This window comes from Vipera ursinii, assembly GCF_947247035.1.
Source record: "Vipera ursinii genome assembly, chromosome: 1".
Lineage (NCBI taxonomy): Eukaryota > Metazoa > Chordata > Lepidosauria > Squamata > Viperidae > Vipera > Vipera ursinii.
The window spans coordinates 101964106-101986902 of record NC_139512.1 but is presented as its reverse complement, the minus strand read 5'-3'; the positions used below and the strand labels follow the sequence as shown (position 1 = coordinate 101986902).

The window sequence follows — 22797 nt, the reverse complement described above, 5'->3', positions numbered from 1 at the left end:
TCTTTCTTTCAACAATGCTTGATTGTTTTCACAAAAATCCAGGTTCCATAGACAGGAGAATTCTGTATTATATTTTCCTGCCAAATTCCGATCTCTGTTTTCCTTCCCCTGTGCTCACAAAGGGCTCATAACTTACTGTCAACTGTGAGGCAAACCACAAAGCTCCACTGTTGCTCAGCAAATAGGCTCTATTGGATGATGGCTTGACTGGCTGTAAAGTTTGCTTAACTGTAGCAGCAGTGGCAGGAGGCATGCGGGCTACTCTGAGTCTCCCAACAGGCCCCCCAATTCCTTTCTGTCTCCCACTTGCTTTTATGTTTTTATCAACTTTAATCGCTGAGCAGAGCTGTCAGTCTTTCCTGACCCATTCTGCACGCTGCTGATTTGCTCTTTATGGGTACCTCTGGCAACTTGAGAGTTGCAAGAAGCTGATTCAGAGTCAGCTCCTGACACTTGACGGTGGTTCTTTGGAATCGAGAAGCTGTCAAAGGTGGGATGCCCTCAACATCTGAAGGGGTGGTTGAGCTGGTAGGAGACAGCAAAAAAGAGACGAGAAAGAACAGCCCTATTGTGTGAGTGCTATGTGTGTCTGTTAGTATGGCTTTTATTATTTCCCCCATCACTTGTGGACTGTTGCTTACACCAGCTCAGTAACTGTCGGTTTGACTTGCATGTTTTAAATTATTTGATAATTAACTTTTTTTCCCCTTCTGGGAAGGTAATTAGAGTGTTGTGGGCTATGGCAACTTTCCCTAGAGCATGCCTTTTTAGCTTTGGAAAACCGCTTCAGGTTTTAACTGGGATATCCTGTGAAAATTTAATTTTAATGCAAAGAAAATACGAAGATGAAAATAATGTTTTTTCAAATAATTTGCTTAGCATGAAGAGCATAGGCAACTTTCCATGACTATTTTCTGGGTAGGAGATACAAAATGTGATGCTTTACCTTTTAATGGTATTTGTCTAGTTTTTTGTGAGTAACTGTGCCAGTAGAAATTATTCCAGCTAGGATTTCTTGAATATTCACCAAAATGCACTTAGTATTATTTCCAGAAAGAAGCAAGGATGAATGGTAAAACTGTTCCATTGGTTTAAATTTTATGCTTAAAATATAAAAGTAAATGGAATACAAAGTATTATTATTGTGTTGGAAGTTATTTGTTGTTATTTCAAAATTGAAATCTGGTGTTTTTCACATAACTGAACCATTATATAAAGCAAAGAACCTTGTAATTCTCAGTTTATACATTAATTTCATATTTTTTTTAAAAAAGTACTATTTAACCCACTTCCTTTTTTGTAGCCAATTTGCATCCATAGTATTAATTACTGAACATGTATGTTTCATGTTGCATTTAATTTAATGATGGAGGTTTGTTTCAACTGATGTTGCTTATAATTTGCACATGTATTCATAGTTTGTAGGAAAAATGTTGTTAAAATGCCAACAGTTATTCTTTAGCATCAGTTTCTGGCTTCAGTGGTTGGTTGAAAAAGGGAAAAGAGCGGTCTTGAAAGGCGTCTAAGTTGCTAACTAACAAATATGCTGTAATAGAATGAAGAAACTTCATGATAACTACGGTGCAAATTCATATAGAAACTGTAATTTCTTCCTTATAAGTGCTTTTCAGAACTGCATGGGAGAATGTTTTTTAATGAATATAAAAAAGTACTATTTTAATAGATGGAAAAAAAGGAAATTGATTATTTTATAGGTTAATGTATTAAACAACCCTACTTTAATGATTATCCATTTAATAAGGAAATGTGATTTCCTAGCCTAAAACAAGTCCAGGATTTATTTATTTTTTTAAAAAAATAATTAAATAAATAATCCACTAATGTTTTCCCCTCACCACAACATAAAAGGTCTATGGCCAATTTTGACTCTGATTCTTCCAAATATAAAACTATAAATCATAAAGTAAAACACAAATAATACAATAAGTGATCACTTTGAGAGAATTTGACAAAAAGTAGCCTTATATAAAGTCAGTGGAACTTCCACACTTGCATTAGTGATGAAAAGGCCTGTACTGATAGGCTACAACACCAGAATCAGGCCCTTCTTGGGAAGTACATCTGGTGCCCAAGAGAAATAGACACAAATCTTAAGCATCCATATTCCCTGCTGAGAAAGTCTTTCTGCAGATCATTTATTATTTTCCCAATCTGATCAGAACCCTTAGTGCGACTATGAATTAATGAATAGAGTTCATTTGGTGTATCTTGACGAGCCAAAGGAGTTAGGCCCTCTTTCCAAAAATGGCAGAATTTGAATTTTTTTAAAAAGTATATATATATAGTTTGGAGAATTCATGCTGGAATATGAATAGATATGAAGACACACCCACAAACATGCACACAGCCGTGCCCCCACCCATGGAATTTGAGTTTATGATTTGTATTTGTTCACAGTGATTTCCAATTTTGTCCATTAAAATAACTCAGCCTGTGTGACTAATCAATAACATATTTAACATATGATGGAGAGACACTCCTGTCTCCCCTGTTCAGAGAATATCCATTAAGAACTTTTCTCTGTGTGGCTTCTTTATTCAAATTAGATCTACCAGATTTGTTCTAAAGAACTGCAGATGCATTTAGGAGTCAATGATACAGTATATATTGTTTGAAACTATTATTTATCTTTTTCAATTCTAGAGCAGGTTACAAAAATGTATGAAATAAAAGTCCTAATATTAGCAAATAAATAAATAAATAAATAAATAAATAAATAAATAAATAAATAAATAAATAAATACATGCATACATACATACATACATACATACATACATACATCATAATACATTTTATTTAAAACCTGTATAAAACAACAACGCTGTATTATAAACTGAATTTTGGGATCTGACCACTTCATCAGTTTAGCAGATTCGTCTTGCTAAGAGACAAGGAATTTTTGAGTTTGAATATGCAAGATGAAAAAATAATCACTATTCAGATCACTTGTATTGAATAACTATTCGATGGGTTATATATCCCTGCTTCTGTCATGACTTTGGTTGTACAGAGAGGCAAAGCTGTAGGTTCCTCAATTCCGTAGATCAACAAAATTCCATTATTTTCTTTATATTTATCTTCAGAATTCTCTTACCTTATCTTAATTCAGTGTTTTTCACACAGCTTTCCTTCACACTGCCTTCTCCACAGTGGAACTCTTGTGTACATGTCTTCGATCTTTTCAAAGATTCTAGAAAATGTTAACATGAGGTCCATTGGAATTAAATGGCTGATGCATTCAAATACATAGTTTGATAGAAAGACCAGTCTAATATGCTTTGTCAGTGCTGCTAAATAAACATTGCAAGGAGCAGATCAGTAACAGATTAGAAACTGATTTTCAGGGCAACTCCTTTGCTATTATTATTTGATTTAACTTGTTTCAGGGTACCAGATTAAGATATGTTGCTCTATTAACTGTTGTACTGAGACATGCAGCAGTAAAAATATAGGTGAAGAAAATATTTCCAGGCTGAACTGTTCTGTTCAATAGATTCTCCCCAGTTGAATCTTATGGGAGTTTTCTTCCATTTTTTCCTCTCTCTCTCTTTTTCTTTTAATACAAACTTCCAGTAAAGAAAGACAGACAGAATAGGAGCACAACACCTTAAATGATGATGCTAAAAGTCCTTTCTATCTGTGAGCATCCAATGTTTCAACAGAAGGCAGTAAAGTTCCATTCTTCTTCATTGCAGGCGTTTTTTGTACATGGGTAGATGATTTATAAATCACAAGAATTTGACCACCAAAGTAATCGACAATGAACATTTTATGTAGTGTTATTTTCCTGTAATAAATTATTACCAATAAACAGAAGTGGAAAAAGTATTACAACAGAGAGCACAAAGTAAAATACTGACAGCGCTGAGGAAACTGAAGTTCTTTCAAATACAGATCATATGTTGTATCCTTAAGACATAGGAAAAATCAGGTCAGAAATGAAAACCACAATAGAGAGTAATTTTATTCTCAGCTCTTATATACCACATCAGGCACGATGAAGAAATGTTTCAGTTTTTTTAAAATAAGAAAGAACTAAGATTAAATACTAGCATGCAGAGCTTGTTAATTTGAATTAATGGAAAATTAAATGAATAAGCATTTGTATATTTGTATATTGAAAAATTATGTAGGCATAAGTTTCATTGATGATAACTGTACAGTAAAGCATAATTTTTGTTCTTTTGGATTCTCTTGCTTTTTATATAGTCAAGAGAGAGAGAAACTCACAAATGGGCATTAATAATTCCATTTCATGGAATTAACTTTTTCTTGCAATTTTTATTATATAATGTGTGATTTGCTATTTACAGATTTCATAGACATCCTAATAGTTAACATATTTTTCTTAAAGTGCACTTTAATAAACATGGTAAATGGTGCAATTGATTAGCCAAATATAAAGGGACTTTTACTATAAAATATTAATAACCAGGTCCTCCTGGAGAAAATCTGTGTATGTGGTTGCTAAGAGTTGATAACATCTTAAAGGCAGATATCCAATCATTCTAAGGTAATTCTAGTAGCTCAATCTTTCTAATACAGACATGTCAAACACAAGGCCCGGGGGGCTGGATCCGGCCCACAAAGTGGTTTCATGTGGCCCATGAAGCCATCCTGGAAACAGTGAGGGAATGGCCCCCACTGCCTTGGCCCTGGCCCAGAGACCCTCCTTCTGCCAGAGACCCTCAGATCTGTCCCACACCTGCCCAGGCCCCCATAGGCACCCTTGATGCGAACAATGTAGAGCTGGCCATGCCCAACCAGTAGGCCATACGCACTCTAGCCACACCCACCCAGTAGGCCACGCCCACCCTGGCCATACCCACCCGGCCCCCTGAGGGCAACCGCAATGCTGATGCGGCCCTCAATGAAATTGAGTTTGACACCCCTGTTCTAATATATTAAGTACTTCCCTAAAGGTATCTTCAATTCCTGTTTGAAGTCTCTCTCTCATCATCTGTCTGTCTGTCTGTCTTTCTGTTTCAAGATCCAAAAAGATCTTGACAGACTTGAACACTGGGCCCTATCTAACAAAATGAAATTCAACATAGATGAAAGTAAGGTTTTATACTTAGGCCAGAAAAACCAACTGTATAGGTATAGACTAGGTAAAACTTAGCTTAATGCCAGTAACTGTAAGAAAGATTTGGACAATCACATAAATATGAGCCAGTAGTGTGTGGCAGCAACCAAAAAAGCCAATGCAATCCTAGTCTGCATTAATAGAGGAATAGAATCAAGATCACATGAAGCTCTAGAACTGCTTTATAAAGCCTTAGTAAGACCACACTTGGAATACTGCATCCAGTTCTGGTCACCACAATATAAAAAATATTTTGAGACTCTGGAAAGAGTGCAGAGTAGAGGAGCAAAAATGATTAGGGGGGCTGGAGGCTAAAACATATGAAGGTTACAGGAATTGGGTATGTCTAGTCTAATGAAAAGAAGGACTAGGGGTGACCTGATAGCAGTGTTCCAATATTTGAGGGGCTCCTACAAAGACAAGGAAGTGAACCAATTTTCCAAAGCACAAAGACAAGAAAAATTGGTTGGCAACTAATCAAGGAGAGAAGCAACCTAGAACTATGGAGAAATTTCCTAATGGTGAGAGTAATCAACCAATAGAATAACTTGCCTTCAGAAGTTGTGGGTGCTCCATCATTGGAGGCTTTCAAAAAGAGACTGGACAACCATTTATCTGAAATGATAGAGCCTCCTGCTCAAGCAGGGGATTGGACTAGAAGACCTCCAAGGTCCTTTCCAATTCTATTATTCTATGTTCTGTGTTCTAAATCATCTTTTATGATTTACATTATATGGTATATATATAGGCCATATAATTGTTGATATGTAGCAGCCTTACTCAAATCTGCTTTAGCAGAGTAGACCAATATTAATTACTGAGCACTTTTTGTATTTCTGCTTCATACATTTAGCATTGAAAAGGGAAGGGCTGCTACTGCTAACAGGAAAGGATCAGATCACCAAAGAGAATGGTTACCGCATCATTCAGTCTAATCCCAATTTGGAATACTGAATATTGCTGAGAGGGGTTGGAACAAGATATGGAAATACGTTCTGAAGGATGAGATTGTGTTGCCTTGGCTTTTTGCAGTCTCGCAGGGTTGTGGAAGTTGTACTGAGTCAAAGAGCAGGCAAGGATCAGCCTGATTCTACGTCATAGTCTGTCAACAGCTATAGTCCTCACCAGTCATAGATTGGCCATTTCCAAAGACACAGGGATTTGTTGGAAACTGCTCATAGGAGAAAGCAGTTTTTCTAATTTGTCTTTTCCCTGGACTTCCCTCCCTGCTGTCCAGAAGTCCCCATGCCGTCCTCCTGAGAAGCTTTTCAGGACACACAGCAACTGTAGGGGAAGAACAACAAATAAATAAAGAGAGCCTTTCTACCATTTTCTTCCAGCGTGAGTGGAACTACTGCAAAGGCAATTGTTTTCTATGGCATTAGCTATGGGATGTATCTATTCAATAATTATTCAGTAGTAATTAATAATAATAATAATAATAATAATAATAATAATAATAATAATAATAATAATAATAATAATAATAATAATATATTAAATAGAGCAGACATATAGCAGGAGTTTATTGTCTGTATGTTACAAGAGCACCATTATTTCCAGAACTAGTGCTGCTTCAACTATGGCAATTCAACTCCAGCACCCTATTACAAGACACCTCCCCCCCCTTTTTTTTGCTTTGTTAGGTGAGTATTTATACACATCATTGCATATGAAAAGATTGCTTGGGATAGCCAGACTGATTTATTTATTCTTGAGACAGATTTTTTTTCTTTGTTGCTTTGTGGTAATTATGTTTGCACTTTGTTGATCACCAGTTCTGTATTATTACAATGGAAGGTGACAATTTGATTGTCATCAGTTGCAGAAACAAGTAATTTTATATTCAGCAAGGTGTCAGCTAACACTACCTCGCTGTACTGAGAGCTCCTGGCAATGTGGTTTGGCACCTATACTTAACTGCTTTTGATGCTTGTGTAACCTTTGCTGAATCAGAAATACTGTGCCCACTAGAAATGTTTTAGACTGGCATGACAAGGTTTAAATTAAACCAATAATCTACAGCTACCCTGCAGCAACTATTGTTTCATTCTAAAGCAAGGTACTAATTTGGTGGTTTACTATGAAATGATTATAGTTGAACTTGAAATTGATACTTTATTCACTTATCTTCAAGAAAATGTTTTGCTGAAATGTAAAGTTCAGGTTTGGAAATCAGTGTCAAGTTATTGCATAAGAAAATTGCTTTGTTAGGAAAACGGTGCTGGTACGTACACAACATTATTTTGATCACTTAGGAGGAACCTTTGTATGATGTAATATGTTTTCTGCTGGTCCCAGAGTCATCATTACCAGTTTAGATACTTTAGAACAAAGATGAATTTCAAATGCCTTTCATAGCTTCACATCATTATAAGATCCTTTTTATGTTCTGTTAAAAAATAATTCTTTTTTTGAAGAGTTACGCTACTAAAATGTAATTATCCAAAGATCTTTGGATTCCTCAAATCAGTTTTGTAGAACAACTGAGACAACTAATAATTTGCAATGAACATAATTGCTGTAAAATGTTTGACTGTGACCTCTCTCTTTATTGATAATTGGTTATGTTTATTTTTTGCTTTATGTTTTATTAATTGGGCCAAAGCAACACATAAGAGCAAAACCTATGGCTAAATCTGTCACTTGTGCCAATCCTATTGTGCCTATTTATTAAAATTCTTGCCCAAGAATGCAATTTTCTTTTCTTTTCCTTCTTTTTATGAGATGAGAAATCAGATACACAGAGAACACATGGCAGAATCATACAACATTCATGGCAGGCATCACAGAGAAGCTAATGTTAAACAGAGGTAGTTTACACCATGTAACATTATCAGGAGAAACAATTCATGAGTCAAAGCATTCCAAAACATATGAGCTGCAGTCCGAAGAACGAGCTTAAGCTATATAAATAAAGCAACAGTGATATTATCGGCTAGATATAAACTGTAGAGATTAATGTTCCAGAGTTCTTAGTTTTTGAAATTTTTGAACTACAACACATTGTGCTTTGCATTCTGGTCTCTGAATTTTCCCATTTTCTTCATTTGTGTACATACATATGCACACACAGTCACACACAGACGCAGAGAGAGAAGATATACATATAGTTACACATACATATTTTAATCTGTTTCCTTTGTCAATTTTTATTAACCAAAAATATCCTCCCTATTTGATGCTCAGGAGTGGCTCTACCTTGTATCTCAGTAAAATGGGCTTCTTTAGTTAGCATTGAGGCAATGGAAAAGAAGTACATGTAGGCCTCCAAAGCTTTGTCTGAATGGTACAGAAATACTTTACGAAGTGTCAATATTAGCAAAGATTGTGAGCGCCATTTGGTCTACATTTGAGACAAGAAAATGCCTTGACCCAGCACTGACACTTTTGATGAGTGCTACTGATAGCAATAAGAGAAGAACACATTATCTCTTAATAAAAATAGCAAAGCAGCTTAGTTCTGAAAGCAGTCTTCAACTTGAGCCCATCGTTTCTTTTGAGCTCGGATCAGCAATATAGTAGACTACAAAGATTTACATTAGGAATTGACTCCATCACCTCTTTCAATTTGCAATGGTCTGATTCTCCCAGATATTCAGTTTTCAGGCTCTCTGCCTATTCGGCTTCCTTATTGCACTTGCTCCCTGCCTCCTTACCAGACATATGATCAATCTCCGAGTTTACTAGATATTTTTCTTTTTTCTTTCTTTTTTAATTAAAAGGTTTTATAAAAGTTACAATGCAAACCCACCCCCAAACCACCCCCCTCCCCCACTTCCCAGAACTGAATACAGGTTTTTTTTTTTTTGGTTTTTTTTAATTCCATTCATATCCCGCCCTTCTCCGAAGACTCAGGGCGGCTTACAAGCTTAGCAATAGCCTTCATTCTATGTATATGCCTGCTTTTTTAGGGCTTTCACACACACACCCAAGCGGCATTATTACAAAGTCAGCTTATTGCCCCCAACAATCTGGGTCCTCATTTTACCTACCTCAGAAGGATGGAAGGCTGAGTCAACCTTGAGCCTGGTGGGACTCGAACCTGCACTAATTGCAGGCAGCTGGTGTTACTTAAGGAGGCATTAGCCCACTGCTCCACCAAGGCTCTTACAAAAATAACAATCAAAATCTAAATAACATTATTTATTTTATTTATTTTATTTTATTGCATTTATATACCGCCCTTTCCCTGAGGAAAACTATATATGTAACCAAGTTCCTAATGCACTTTAACTCCCCTTTAACATGAACACAAACAAAATAAAAGTAAACATAATAATAATAAGAACATAAAAACAAGATAATATCCTACTAATATTAATAATATCATTCTATAATTCATTCATAAGCTAGATGAAACTTTTTAGTCCCATATTTGTTCTGAATATAATCTTTCCATCTTCTCCAGACCGAAATGTATCTTTCTTGTGAATGATCCTTCAAATAAGCAGAAATCTTAGCCATTTCTGCCAAATTTGACACCTTAAGTGACCAATCTTCTATAGTAGGCAAACTATCTTTCTTCCAATACTGACCTACCAAGAGCCTTGCTGCTGTTATCAAATTGAACATCAAATTTGTTTCTTTAGTATCACAATCTATAACAATACCCAATAAAAACAATTGTGGAGAAAATTTTATCTTTCTCTTAAAAATCTTTTGAATATTCCACCAAATTTTAATCCAAAAAGCTTTAACATTTCTACAAGTCCACCATATATGATAATAGGTAGCATCCAAACTACCACATCTCCAACATTTGGGCTGTAAGTTAGGATACATGGAGGACAATTTTTTGGGATCCAAATGCCATCTATAAAACATTTTATAAAAGTTTTCTCTTAAATTTTGAGCCTGGGCAAATTTCACATTTCTAACCCAAATTACCTCCCATGTTTCCAATGAAATTGGTTCTTGAATATTTTGAGCCCACTTTATCATACAATCTTTAACTAATTCTGTTTCAGAATCCAATTCTAATAAAGCATTATATATTCTCTTTATATGCGCTCAGTTTTGATCTTTAATTTGTTTTACCAAATTTTCATCAGTTAATGTAATACCAATTTTCTGATCTATCTTCCACCTCGTTTGCAATTGAGTATATTGAAACCAAGATTGTATATTTTCTTGTTTTAACTCACCTAATGATTTTAATTGCCAACCATTCCCTATCCATCTAATTAATTCCTTATATGAAGTCATATCCAAGCTCACACCCACAGATACACCCTCTATCGCATGCCTAGGAATCCCCCAAATTGGTATTTTATAATTTAACTTATAATATTTTTTCCACACGCGCAATAAGGTGCTTCTTAAAATGTGAGATTTAAATGCCTTATCCACTTTTTTATTGTAAACTAAATATGCATGCCACCCATATAGTAAGTCCCATCCTTCAAGGTAAAGTAATCTTTCATTTGTTAAATTAAGCCAGTCACTAACCGCTGATAAAACAACCGCATCATAATATAATTTCAAATTAGGCACTTTAAGTCCTCCTCTTTCCCGTACATCTTGTAAGATCTTAAATTTAACTCTCGGTCTTTTCCCTGCCCAAATAAATTTATTAATACCCTTCTGCCACTCATCCAAATTGGTATCCTTTTTCAATATAGGTATCATTTGAAACAAAAAAAGAAACCTTGGTAGAAATTACCTTCTTCTTCTTCTTCACGCTTTATTCTTTCAAAAAACAAAAGAAAAACATTCCGGCACCATCTTTTCCCTTTCAAAATCAAATTAGGGTATGGAGAAAATTAATAGTCCCCTAGTTAAAGTTCCAAATACTTGCAAATTTAACTTCTCCTGATCAGCTCTGTCTGCTTTCAAATCAATCACAAATCACTGTAATCAGCAGATGTGGATGCGGCGTCTAGCTTCGCCCCATCAGCTCGGAGCAAAGGCGTCTTGGTTTCAGAGAAAACCTCAGGCTCTGAGGGAGCTCTCACCCTCCTACCCCCAGATATTTCTGGGGGTCTAGGGGAGCTCTACCTCTACCCGAGGAAAGCTCACCTCCCCTTCTTCTCCTGAGGGGGAGGTTTACAAGCCATGGGACAGCTGATTTTCACTGTCTCCACGGTTCTGACGAAACCTCAGGACGGGCAGCCGAAAAAAGCCGCCATCGGCGCAGTGTTGCCACCGGAAGTGTGTCTACTAGATATTTTTCTTTACCAAAATGCCATCCTATTTTCTTCTCCACAGTCTTTTTAATGTGATGTCCTTTAGTCTTCCTCCTCAATTGTCAGAAAGATTGGGAATCTTCTGTAACATCACACCAATTCAATAATGGCTGGGAGGATATTGCTTATACAAGCAAAGAATGGAATTATCTAGGACAGATGATTTTACCATTTTACCAACTAAACAATCCAATTAATCTTCAGTTATTTTGTTGTATGCATTTTATTAATTCCGCCAGCAGTCATTGTGATCCCTCCCATGATTACAGGTACTTTCATTCAAAAACATTAGTGGGTTTGTGTGTCTCATATCCATTTTAGCCCCAAGTATGTAATGCCTTAGCAAGGAAATGTCTCCTCAGTCTCTCTCTGGCTGAGCATACATGATTTCACTGAAACATAAAAGTGAATATATACACAGCAATAGCACTTAGACTTATAAGCTGCTTCTCAGTGCTTTACAGCCCATTCTAAGCAGTTTACAGAGTCAGCATATTACCCCCAACAATCTGGTTCCTCATTTTTATCGACCTTGGAAGGATGGAAGGCTGAGCCAACCTAGAGATTTGAACTGCTGGCAGTCAGCACAATTAGCTTGCAATAGTGCATTCTAATCACTGCACCACCACGGCTCAATATGTGTGAATGACTGTATATGTTATTTTGATATAGATTCAAGACATTATTTTAAAGTTGATGTTGTCTAATATTTAGTAAGTAATTCCTGCCAGTTCTAATATGGAATAGTATTTATTCCATATTTATTTTAATTATATCATTTTAATTATTTAAATATATAGCATGTGTGTGTTGATTTAGCTGAGGAGTTTGTTTGGGGTTTCTCATCTTTGCCTGCTTCCACAATTTTGATTTTTTTATTTTAAATTTATAAGATGGCCTGAATGATGGAGAGGTAAAGCCTCAAATAAATTACTAAAACATATAATTAGGAGTTATAATTCTGGAATAATTCCTAATGAATTCTGGAATGTGTATCGTATTGCTTTATTATTTTCTCATGTTTTTATGAATCTTTTGTCCAGAAAAATTAAAATGGAAGTTCTAATTAACGATTATTGGTAGTTCTTTTTACGATGCCTAATTCTTACAGATCTCAGTGAATATATATATAACCATTTTATCATGTAATTTTGTTTTGTTTTTAAGAAATGCAGTTCAATATGTAGATGCCAATGGGCATTGTACAAACAGATGCACAAGCCATAGTACTGTAGTTTTCCATTCAGGAATTGTGTCACAATGCAAATCTCACTGTTGATTACTCCTGTACTGTCTCATTCCTGTCATGCATGTCCCTTTTAATTGGATATTATACATTATAATTTTAGTAAGTAACTGTTTGTTCTTAAATATCAGATGGATTACAACATTACTTCAGCAATTAATTATGTGTCTGAATTATGGCTACAGAATATGTTTGGCAGGGAAATGACTCCAAATAATCTGGCACTGAGATTAAGGTTCCATTTTCCCCATTCTAATTAAGCCATGTTTTCTGGAAATTGGTATTCTTCTATGGTGCAGGTGTAGTAAATCATTTCTATGACTGTTTGTGGAGCTGGAAAAAAAATGAGTGCTGATTCATTGAAAGAAATGAAGCTACACCCATTGGTAATAACTGTGGCCTAAATCTATACATGGAGCAGAAGCGTAGACATTCAGTATATGCAGGTGCTCAAAACACATTTTTGAGTGGTGGATATCATAATCTTCCTTTTGTGGGGCAAGTAGCAAAACAACACAGTGAAGAAATAGAGCTGGGTTTTTTTTAAAAAATCTCTTTCATGGTGTTTTTGTTTTTGTTTTTGTTCTTTTATTATAAGATAAAGGGAAGCAAAAAGAGTAATAATCTACCTGCATCCTGAAGTATAGCACAATGGAGGCTGAAGTCAGAGCTAGATTCAAGATTGGTGCTTTAACGTTTACATATGCCACAAGTTGTATTTACTACATTTAGTAAATTTATGCTGCAATACAATTCACAATACCTGGGCATACTCCATAGTTGTGTACAAGGTTGCACTGTCAACATATAAAACGGCACTTACAAGAGATTATAAAATATCTTAGAAGAAAAAGTGTTTGGTAGTAATATCCAGGGCTCTTTTTGTCATAGAACGCTCAGAATGGAGTTCCGGCACCTTTTTGGGATGGAACATTGTAGGGTAGGCAAGGTATGTTGTATGACATGTGTGAGTTCCGGCACCTTTTTCTTTTACAAAAAAGCACTGGTAATATCAGTACACAAATTCTGTTCTTTCAAGGGGGAATTCTATGAATAGAAAGAAGACTGAACTTCTTGGTTAGAATGTAAATGAGGAACAATAATGAAAATATTAAGACCTGAGATCTGGACTGGTACAAGATAACTAGAAGGGAGAGCAAACTAAATCACAACTGAAGAAATATGAAACGCTGAGCATCTCTCCATATTTTATATGGGAAAAAGTATGAGCAGGTTATCATTGCATATTAGCATGTTTCCTTGCATTTGTAGAAATGGGTTGAATTAAAGGAGCTTCCAGCCTTTGGGGGGAGAAACAGTAGACTGCACCTTTAAAATCCCAATTTGAAGCTAAAAGATGTGGCATCTGTATACTGCAGAGTGGTCCACTTTCAAAAGAAGCAACAGATATGTATAGAAATGTACTGTTATCCACCTATTACTTGCATTGTGAATTTTGCTTTATCTTTGGTATCTGTTTAATTCTAATGGGATAAATACATCGGAGCGGTACATAAATGACTTTCTCTTGAAATAATGTCAAATGTCATCTAGGAATTCTACCCCCTGAAATCACAAGACTTAGATAAAAACTTTCTATTGGCATACTCTTTTTGCAAAAGGATCAATAGGCAAACTACTTTACAGAAGTTTGGGTTAGCAGATTTTATCAGAAATAGTCTACATGTAAAAACCTTGTATTGATTAATTTTGGGAACATCTAAATTATAAATATTTACATGGAGATTTTGTTTAGTGACAATAGGTTCACAAAATTGAAATTATCTTTGATGTGATGATGGTGGGAACTCTCAGAGTACTATGGTATGTGTTTATGTACTGTAATACTGTAGCTTCTTTATATCTTTCAATCTTTCCTCTATATTCTTGAATGTGTATTGTTCAATAGCTACTTAATGCAGTCACCATGATTTCCTCATATGTGTTTGCTATGCAATATGTTGAAATGATTTTTTTTAAAAAGGGGGTATCAAACAAATTGAATGCTTCTCCTTTTATGACTGTACCACTATAGACACTTGTTCAAAGAAAGTGGAATTGGATCGATTTGATTGCATTTAAATTTTTCATGCTTCAGCAGTTTGTCTGGGAGCACACTAAAGAAAGAAAAACCCCACAAGTGAGAAGAGTTTAGAATAATAGAACTTGATTTTGTGCATTATAGCAGTACCATTTAGACAGCCTTAGTTAGGTTGTGTCAGCACTTCCATTATAAATCTCTGTTTTCAAGGGTTATAAGTGGCAGAGGTTTTTTTCTATATTTTTTTTTGAACAAACAAAAACAAAAGTTCTGGAAAGTAGTGATCTGGCTGTTATTATAAATTTGTTACACACAAAAAATTAGGTAAATGAAGCAGTAGCATAAAGTCAAAGTAGTCTTAGAAGGTGAGTGATTGACTGAACAAATAAAACTTGAATACTTTTTAGAATGCCACGGGAAGATGTAGATTGTAAACTGTATTCATGCTTTTTAGCATGTTCTTCCAATTGTAGTCCTTTTCTAATGTACTTAAAACTGGAATTTCTGTAAATCTTTTCTGTAGTGTTTTATTATTTTATACACCGCAGCCACCAAATGGAAAGGGAATACATATATTATGGGAATAATCAGGCTAGGCCGCTAGGGAGTGATTTTCAATATGGCACAAGACATAATTATTACATAGTCCCATTCCTCTGAGGCCAGCACTCTTTGTAATTGCAGTGTCAAGCTGCCCTCCAATATACACACTGGAGGTAAGCCCCACGGCACCCAGTAGGACTTCGTTCCAAGTGAATGTATTTAGGATTGTGCTTTTGTGGCTGTGCTTTGCTAAACAAGTAGCACGAATCATCTCTGTAGTGTATTGTGTAACTCTTCTCAGTCTCTGAGTTGTGTGTTCTGTGTTTTATTAAACATGGAGAAGACGTTTTTGTAGAGACTTTCAGCCATTCTGGTGCCTTTTTAAAAGACAACTGGACTATGTTTTTTCCTTGAGGAAGCAACCATTCAAAATTACAACAGCACTGAAAAAAGTGACTTAAAACCAGTCCTCTCACTTAGAACCATTGCAGCATCCCCATGGATCACACAATCAGAATTTGGGCTCTCAGTAACCAGCATGTCTTTATAACAGTTGTAGGATCTTGGGTTATGTGATTGGCATTTACCACCATCACAGCCAATGTCTGACAAGAAAGGCAAGGTAGCAAGCTGGATTCGTTTAACAACCATGTGATTCACTTAACAACTGCGGTGATTGTAAAACCAGTATGACTTATTTAACAAACACCTTGCTTAGCAACAGAAATTCTGATCCCAACTGTGGTTTTAAATTGAGACCCATCTGTTCTATTATTTTGTATCCTACCTTTCGTCCCATAGTGAAAGGTTGATTTTATCTGCTTTAAAAATGAAAAAGGTAAAACAGAACAAATGAAAACCAGACTTGTGCTTTTAGTAAAAAACTAAAGTAACTACTAACTAAAATAACTTTTGTGAAATTGCATGGAAATGAGAGTATAAAGATAACTGTTTGTCTATTCGTCCCAGAATTTAGAATCTAAATCCACCCGTGAACTGCAATTAAATTTCTTTTATCTATTTTATCTGTCTACTTATTTAAGAAAATGTATATAGGCTACAAACTCTCAGTGACTCTGGGTGGCTTAGAAAGATAAAAATCTCATATAAAAAACCAAAAAGCGATAACACTCTATCTCCTGATGACAACCATCAGTCAAACAAGCCACTTGACGGGCTACATCCCACTCTGAGTTCCCCAGGCCCATTGGCAAAACCAGGTCTTTAGGATCTTGCAAAAGAGTGTCTAAGGGGGGGGCTATCTTATTTCTGTGGGGATGATGTTCCACAGGGAAGGAGCTACCATAGATAAGGCCCTTCCTCTTGGTCTAACTAGATGTACTTCCCAAGGAGAGGGGAATCCATTGCATTGCTTTCCTCCCTGCTCTGGTAGGTCAAGTAGATGTGACCGGGAAAAAATGGTCCTTCGAATAACCTGATTCTCTTTTTCATAGAATGGGGCAGTTTTTGCTGGTTGGATCAAAAGGTTATGAAATAAGGCTGAAGGTTATGAGTAAAGAAACTAAAATAGTTCAGGATCTAGTGCTTCTTTCCTCGCAAGTTTTTTTAAATAGAGAGGGTATGAATGTACAGTACTTATATTCTATAAACATACCTGGGTAATAATAGCAAGCTCAACTGTAATAAAATTATTTTTTTTCCTGTTGAAGTCAATTTCACAGTCTATAAGGCATATTTATGTTGTCTTTAACACTTCTCAGGTGATATGAACATTGGGTATTCTGTTTATGAACACATTAAAAAATGGCAGAAAGAAGAATGGAAAGAAAGAAGGATGGATGATGGCTGTATTTGCTGTATTGGTTTTTTTGAGAGAATAGCATCCCCCCCCCCAATCCCCCCGGAATGGTCACTTGAGGAATTACCCGAAGCCTGTTTATGAAACAGGTGAAGTCTTTCCAGGCTAATTATATTCAGCATGTAATTTCTAAACTTCACTCTGAATTTTGATTTTCAATTAACATTCCCAATTTGAAGATAATTTTCTATTTAATATAATTGCAGGAAATAATTTATTGGCTGATTAGGACTGAGGGCCCGGCCTTTCTTAAGAAAACACTGCCTAACAAACCAGCCTTTAAAAAATCATCTCAGAGCTTTAGACAGATTTAACCTATTTTTGCAGCTGCACAGTTGCATATAATTAGGTTTGTGCACTGTTATTCATTGGTGCAGTTTGTAGTTAGAATTATTCTTATGAGACATTTTCATTTCTGGGTTTGTGTCATGATTAATTTAAACTGAAAAATGCAGCCAAAATGTATTCCTTCTGGAAGATGTCGGTCCTGTTTGTAATTGGAAGATGCCTGCCAAGGCTCAAGTGAATAGAATCATCTTCCAAAGAACTGTTTTAAAGGCACCTTTGTGTTAAATCTCTGACAATATATTCACAATTTCAGTGTGCAGAATAAGGCATAGGTATAATCTGTTGTCTTTGAAATAAACTATTATGTTTTGCACCCTGATTCTAAATATTTGTTATGACTTATCTATGTGCAATACCTATATTACAATTAGACCATGCTCTTCCCTGACAACAGTTATTTTTTGGTTTTAAAATGTATAGAATATTCAGGAATCAGCTTCTTAGTTGTTTATATTTTAAGTCACTTTTTATGTAGCATCTTAGATGATATTATACTGTATATAACTTAATTCTCACAGCAAAGATGTCAGCCTAAACATCATTATAATTATAAGGTGTTATTCTGCTATACATTGATATTTTTATATATTGCAAACTTATTCATGTAATCTATAATGCTTTCATTTAAAAATAAATAATATTAGATGATTCATTATTATTTTTTCACTGTAGGATACTAAATCTGAGTCTTCTCATTAATAGTGAGAAATTTAATAGTAGCTGTTAAATCCTATGTGAAAGTTGGTCTGCTACATGAAAACCTACTGTTTAAATTGGAATTAACTTAATTATTATTATTTTTTACACTTGATATTTCTTTCACTGTAATATTCATGAAAGCATGTGTCAGATTTGTAAATTTAACTGTTAGTCTCAGATTTCCAGGCTCCTTAATCAGTAATTATTTGTCTATAGAAACAGTACTACTGAGTTAATGATTTGCTAATTTGGAAAATGCTCATGTGGTTTCCCTTGTTAACTGATTTGCGCATTTTAAAGGAAATTGTATGAAATCAATTATTATTAAAGAGTAATTAAGGTGGAGACCTCATTCTAGAGTTGTTGAAACAGTTTTAGCAAAAATGATATATATTGAGATTTTATAAAATTTATAATCTCTACAACATTTCAATTTTTACTGAAATAATTTATATTTGATTAGCATTCTGTTCTGGTGGAAAAGGTTTAAAGGTTAAGACCAAAAGGTTAAATGTATAGTGGAGATATTAACAGATGTTATAGAGATATTTTTAATATTTCTTTTTATTTTATTATATTCCAAATTTTATGCCTCTTGTTTGAAATATATAATAGAAAAAAAATGATACTCTATATAACTGTGAAAAACTACTCAAGCTATAAATCATTCAGTAAGATACACATAGGATTATATCACTTTTCTGCATTAATATTCCAGGACTTTGTTACATTATAATGGCCCTACCTTCTGGATTGGAGGCAGGTTGGAAAATGTTTTACTTAGAAAAAAAAGGTTTTAATGAACAGAGGTTACTGTGATGATTGAGTCATCATTTGAGAGAATCATTTGAGAGGCAAAACTGACAAATGTTTTATTTTTCTAAAATCAACATAAAACTAATGGCAAGAATTTTTGTAGCTGTCTTGATCAAATTTGGAAACTTGTTGGAATTGCTGTCTCTCTTCTTCTAGGAGCTGGAAATCACTGTTGATATTCTGATGGATAGAATTTTTTTAAAAAAGTGATTTTCAGACACTTGAAGAAAAGTACCACAATGAAAGTAAGCAGTTGCAGAAGACATCTGTCTGACTGCATTCATTAGCTGATTCATATATTACAATTAATTTCCATTTAGGAAGGAAATCTTCTTAAATAGCAATATGAATAATAGGATCTTGTGTGTGCAATTAAATGCTGACTGGCAGAAGTTTCTACTGGCTTTAATCTATACATAGATAGGAAACCTGACTTCTTTAAAATTCTGAAGGTGACTCTCTGTGGAGTTTCTCAGTCATCCAGGTCATGATTATCCCAAAGCTGCTTTTTCAAGTGGTACCTGGACTTTCTTGTTTTTCTTTGAAGACGTTTTGCTTCTCATCCAAGAAGCTTCTTCAGCTCTGACTGGATGGTGAGGAATGGAAGGATTTATATTCCTTGCAGAAAGCTGGTCATTTGTATTTTTTTAGAGTAGACATGTCAAACTTGCGACGTCACATGACGTTGCATGACGTATCGGAGCTTTTTCCCCATTGCTGGCAATGGGATGGGCGCAGTACTACTCAGTACTACTCAGTACTACCTGCACTACTCAGGTGACCTCGAGGACATAGATAAACTTCCAAGTGCTCTCAATGACTGTATAAAAGAATGCAAATGACCAGCTATTTGCAAGGAATATAAATCCTTCCATTCCTCACCATCCAGTCAGCACAGATGACCATGGAAGTGCAGAGCTCAGTGGCCTGTTGGAGCCCCAAATGTTGCCAACTTTAAAGTCTTCTCCGTGAATTGTGAATTTGATCTGGATGGAAAGTCTGGTGCTACGTACAATGGAAAGAAGCTATTTCCATGCCAGAATGCCTTAACCTTCAGCCTCCCTCAACAACAAGTTTGCCATAAAATGTATGCTTTATTGGGATAATAATGCCCCAACAAGCTCTTAGTCAGTCATCTTTTGCACTGTGATAAGCAGGCTACGATTTGCATATTTCTCTGCCTCAGAATGCATTTGTTAAGTTTACAGTCCTATCTTTCTGTTTAATAAAAAGTATCTGTGTATTTCCTTTGCTTATTTTGTAGAAGAATGTCTTCCAAGCAGGCCACCTCTCCATTTGCATCTGATGGAGAGGGAACAACAACCCAGGACTTAGCATCACAGGAGCAGGAAGAAGACAACAATGAAGAACTTGTCACTTCCCATCTGCCTCTGCACACCATATTGCACAACAAACCTCACTCTGAAGAGCTCCCAGCTCTAGTCACTACAATTCAACCAGACTCAGACTGGAACAGTGTTATCTCAACTCAGCATAGGATGGTATGTCCTGAAGGGGTGGTACATTTTGAGTCATCGTTTAGGGCAGCTTTCCTTATGTATGATCTTTTTGAGATTGTACTGTGGGTTGGTTTGACTATTATACTAAATTATAGTAGCTTCTATTTATAAATGATTCCAATCTCTGCCAGATTCAGCTTATTTTTTTCTTGAGATGGTTTGTGGTTAATCTTGGGTAAGGTTAAAGAAAATAAGCCAGATTCATGAACTGCTATTTTGAATTTGGAGAACATATCAATTTACAGCTTATCTAAAATGAAAGCATTGACCTTCCGAGTTCCTCCTTCCAACAGAATCAGAGGGCAATAATTTTGCCTGTATTAAACCATGGCTAAGTTGTATGCTTGAATATAATGAATAAGAAAGCAGCAAGTTTAATGGATCTTTTTCTTGGATATAAATATACAAGTTTTCCCGAAAAAGGCCACGGTTAGTTTCCCTTAAAAAAGAAATATCTTTGTTAAGTATAGGTGTTGCTGTTTTCTGATTTAACTTTTAACATAATAAAAAGGTAAAGTTTCCCCTGCACATGCGTGCTAGTCGTTTCCAACTCTAGGGGCCGGTGCTCATCTCCATTTCAAAGCCAAAGAGCCAGCTCTTGTGTGAAGACATCTCTGTGGTCATGTGGCCGGCATGACTAGACGCCAAAGGTGCACGGAATGCTGTTACCTTCCCACCGTAGTGGTCCCTATTTTTCTACTTGCATTTTTACATGCTTTCGAACTTTAATAACTGTTGGTTAATTGATACAATTAGTTGATTTTTGTATAGCCAGATATTTTATTGTTTTAACAGTAGTTTCTTTTCTTCAGGTTAGCAGAGTTATCTTGCCTCCAACTTTGGGATAATGTTTGGCATCATATTTAAAATCTAATTTCTGAAGGTCTTCAGCTGTGGTCATGTTTCAGCACACAGTATTAACATTGGGAAAATGCAGCATCTCTCTAAATTGCTACTGTTTGAGAACTTCTGATTTGAAGTTTGAAATGACTATGATTCCATTCCACAGCATGTAGATAACAATGATAAAATTCCTTGTTGTTATATATAGATCTGTTTCGAAGCAGTAAAAAAAGCTTTGAAGTGGAAAAGCTTCCATAGAATCATAGGACAGGAAGGGATTGCCATCTACTTTAAATCCTGAAGTTAGAGGACACCATCCCTCTCAAGATAGATTGTAGAACAGTTTGTGCTAGCTGAAAATGCTTATTAACATTAGTCTAAATTTTTCTTATAATATAATCCCATTTAAGTGATATAAAATGAAGAACATTTTAAACTGTAGTCACAGCTATTTAGAGTCTACAGTAAAGTATGTGTTTATGATGAAGAGGATTTTGACTTCTGATGTAAATGTTATATTGTTTATTTATATAGATAACACAATTCATTCTGGAAGTATCCCTTTGAAATATGAGATACATGAAAATGTCCACTATGTACAGACGTATTGTCTGTTTTAAAGAAATGTTGACTTCAGATTTTACTTTCCATATCCAGGCATTTATTTTATATATTGGTAATAGTAACTTGCAAGTGAGAAAAACCTTTTTTTGTCCTCTAAATCCGTCTTTTGCCTACCTGTATGTTTTTTCGTGCACTATCTGAACACTGAAATTGGAACCAAGATTCATGGCTCAGTGTCTTTGAACTGATTTAGTAGAAAAATGTCTTGCTCCTTACATCATCCCTCAGTGTAATCTCCACAAAGGTCTCATTTGTCGCCCTGATCAGGTGACATCAAGTAGTGTCAGCAAGGTAGCAGTTACTTTCTGATGGCTTGTCCTTTTCTGCCCAGGGCCTGGCCTCATCCTATGCTAGGTTGGGATGATGTAGGAACAAAATTTGATGTTGACTTGGATACTGAGAGAACCTTTTGCAAGGATGACACATCATATTTTTAATAAAGATTCCTGGCTTTTTGTTACTATGCAAACTTTCCAGGAAGATGCAGATGTGATGGTATTTCAGTAAAATGTATCCTAATTGTGGATCAATTCCAGAGAGGATTCTCAATCCTGCTATGCTTCCCTAAGGCACAAACTACTTGCTCATATTATGTAATGAGCGGGGGGGGGGGGAAATGTGTCTGAATCCAGGTGTTAGAGCCTTATACAGTTAATAACATCAATCCCTTATAAAGTAACTGCAACCAACTGTGAAAGGAAACAGTACAAGGCCTGTGGATGCTTTATTCTGTAGTCCCCAAATCTTTCTTCAAGATTTTCTGTTTCTGTGGAAAAATTAAGCTTCACATCAACTCTCAAATTTTCAAAAAAGCTGAAAGACATACAAGTTACACCTTTATCAGATTTTTGAATCAACTTTGAGAGCCTTAGCTGAAAATCATTACTGACCTCATGACTCCAGTAGAGGACGTCTCACAATGTATCGTGACTTTTTTTGCATTGCTGGAGCTGGGATGGAGGCAGCCTCCGCATGATGCAACTGGCCGACAGGCCGGCAGTT

At 35.5% G+C, this 22797-nt stretch overlaps 1 protein-coding gene across 3 annotated transcripts in view; it reads left to right on the top strand.

Annotated features, from left to right (window-relative positions):
* Window positions 1-428: 428 nt before the first annotated feature.
* Window positions 429-22797, top strand: part of SOX6 (SRY-box transcription factor 6) — a 315755-nt gene continuing 293386 nt past the window's right edge. For all 3 annotated transcript variants that reach the window (XM_083348763.1, XM_083348764.1, XM_083348762.1), the window contains exons 1-2: window positions 429-572; window positions 20073-20310. In XM_083348763.1, the coding sequence (XP_083204889.1) occupies window positions 496-572; window positions 20073-20310 (315 nt within the window). In that variant the 5' untranslated portion in view covers window positions 429-495. The remainder of the gene's footprint in view (window positions 573-20072; window positions 20311-22797) is intronic.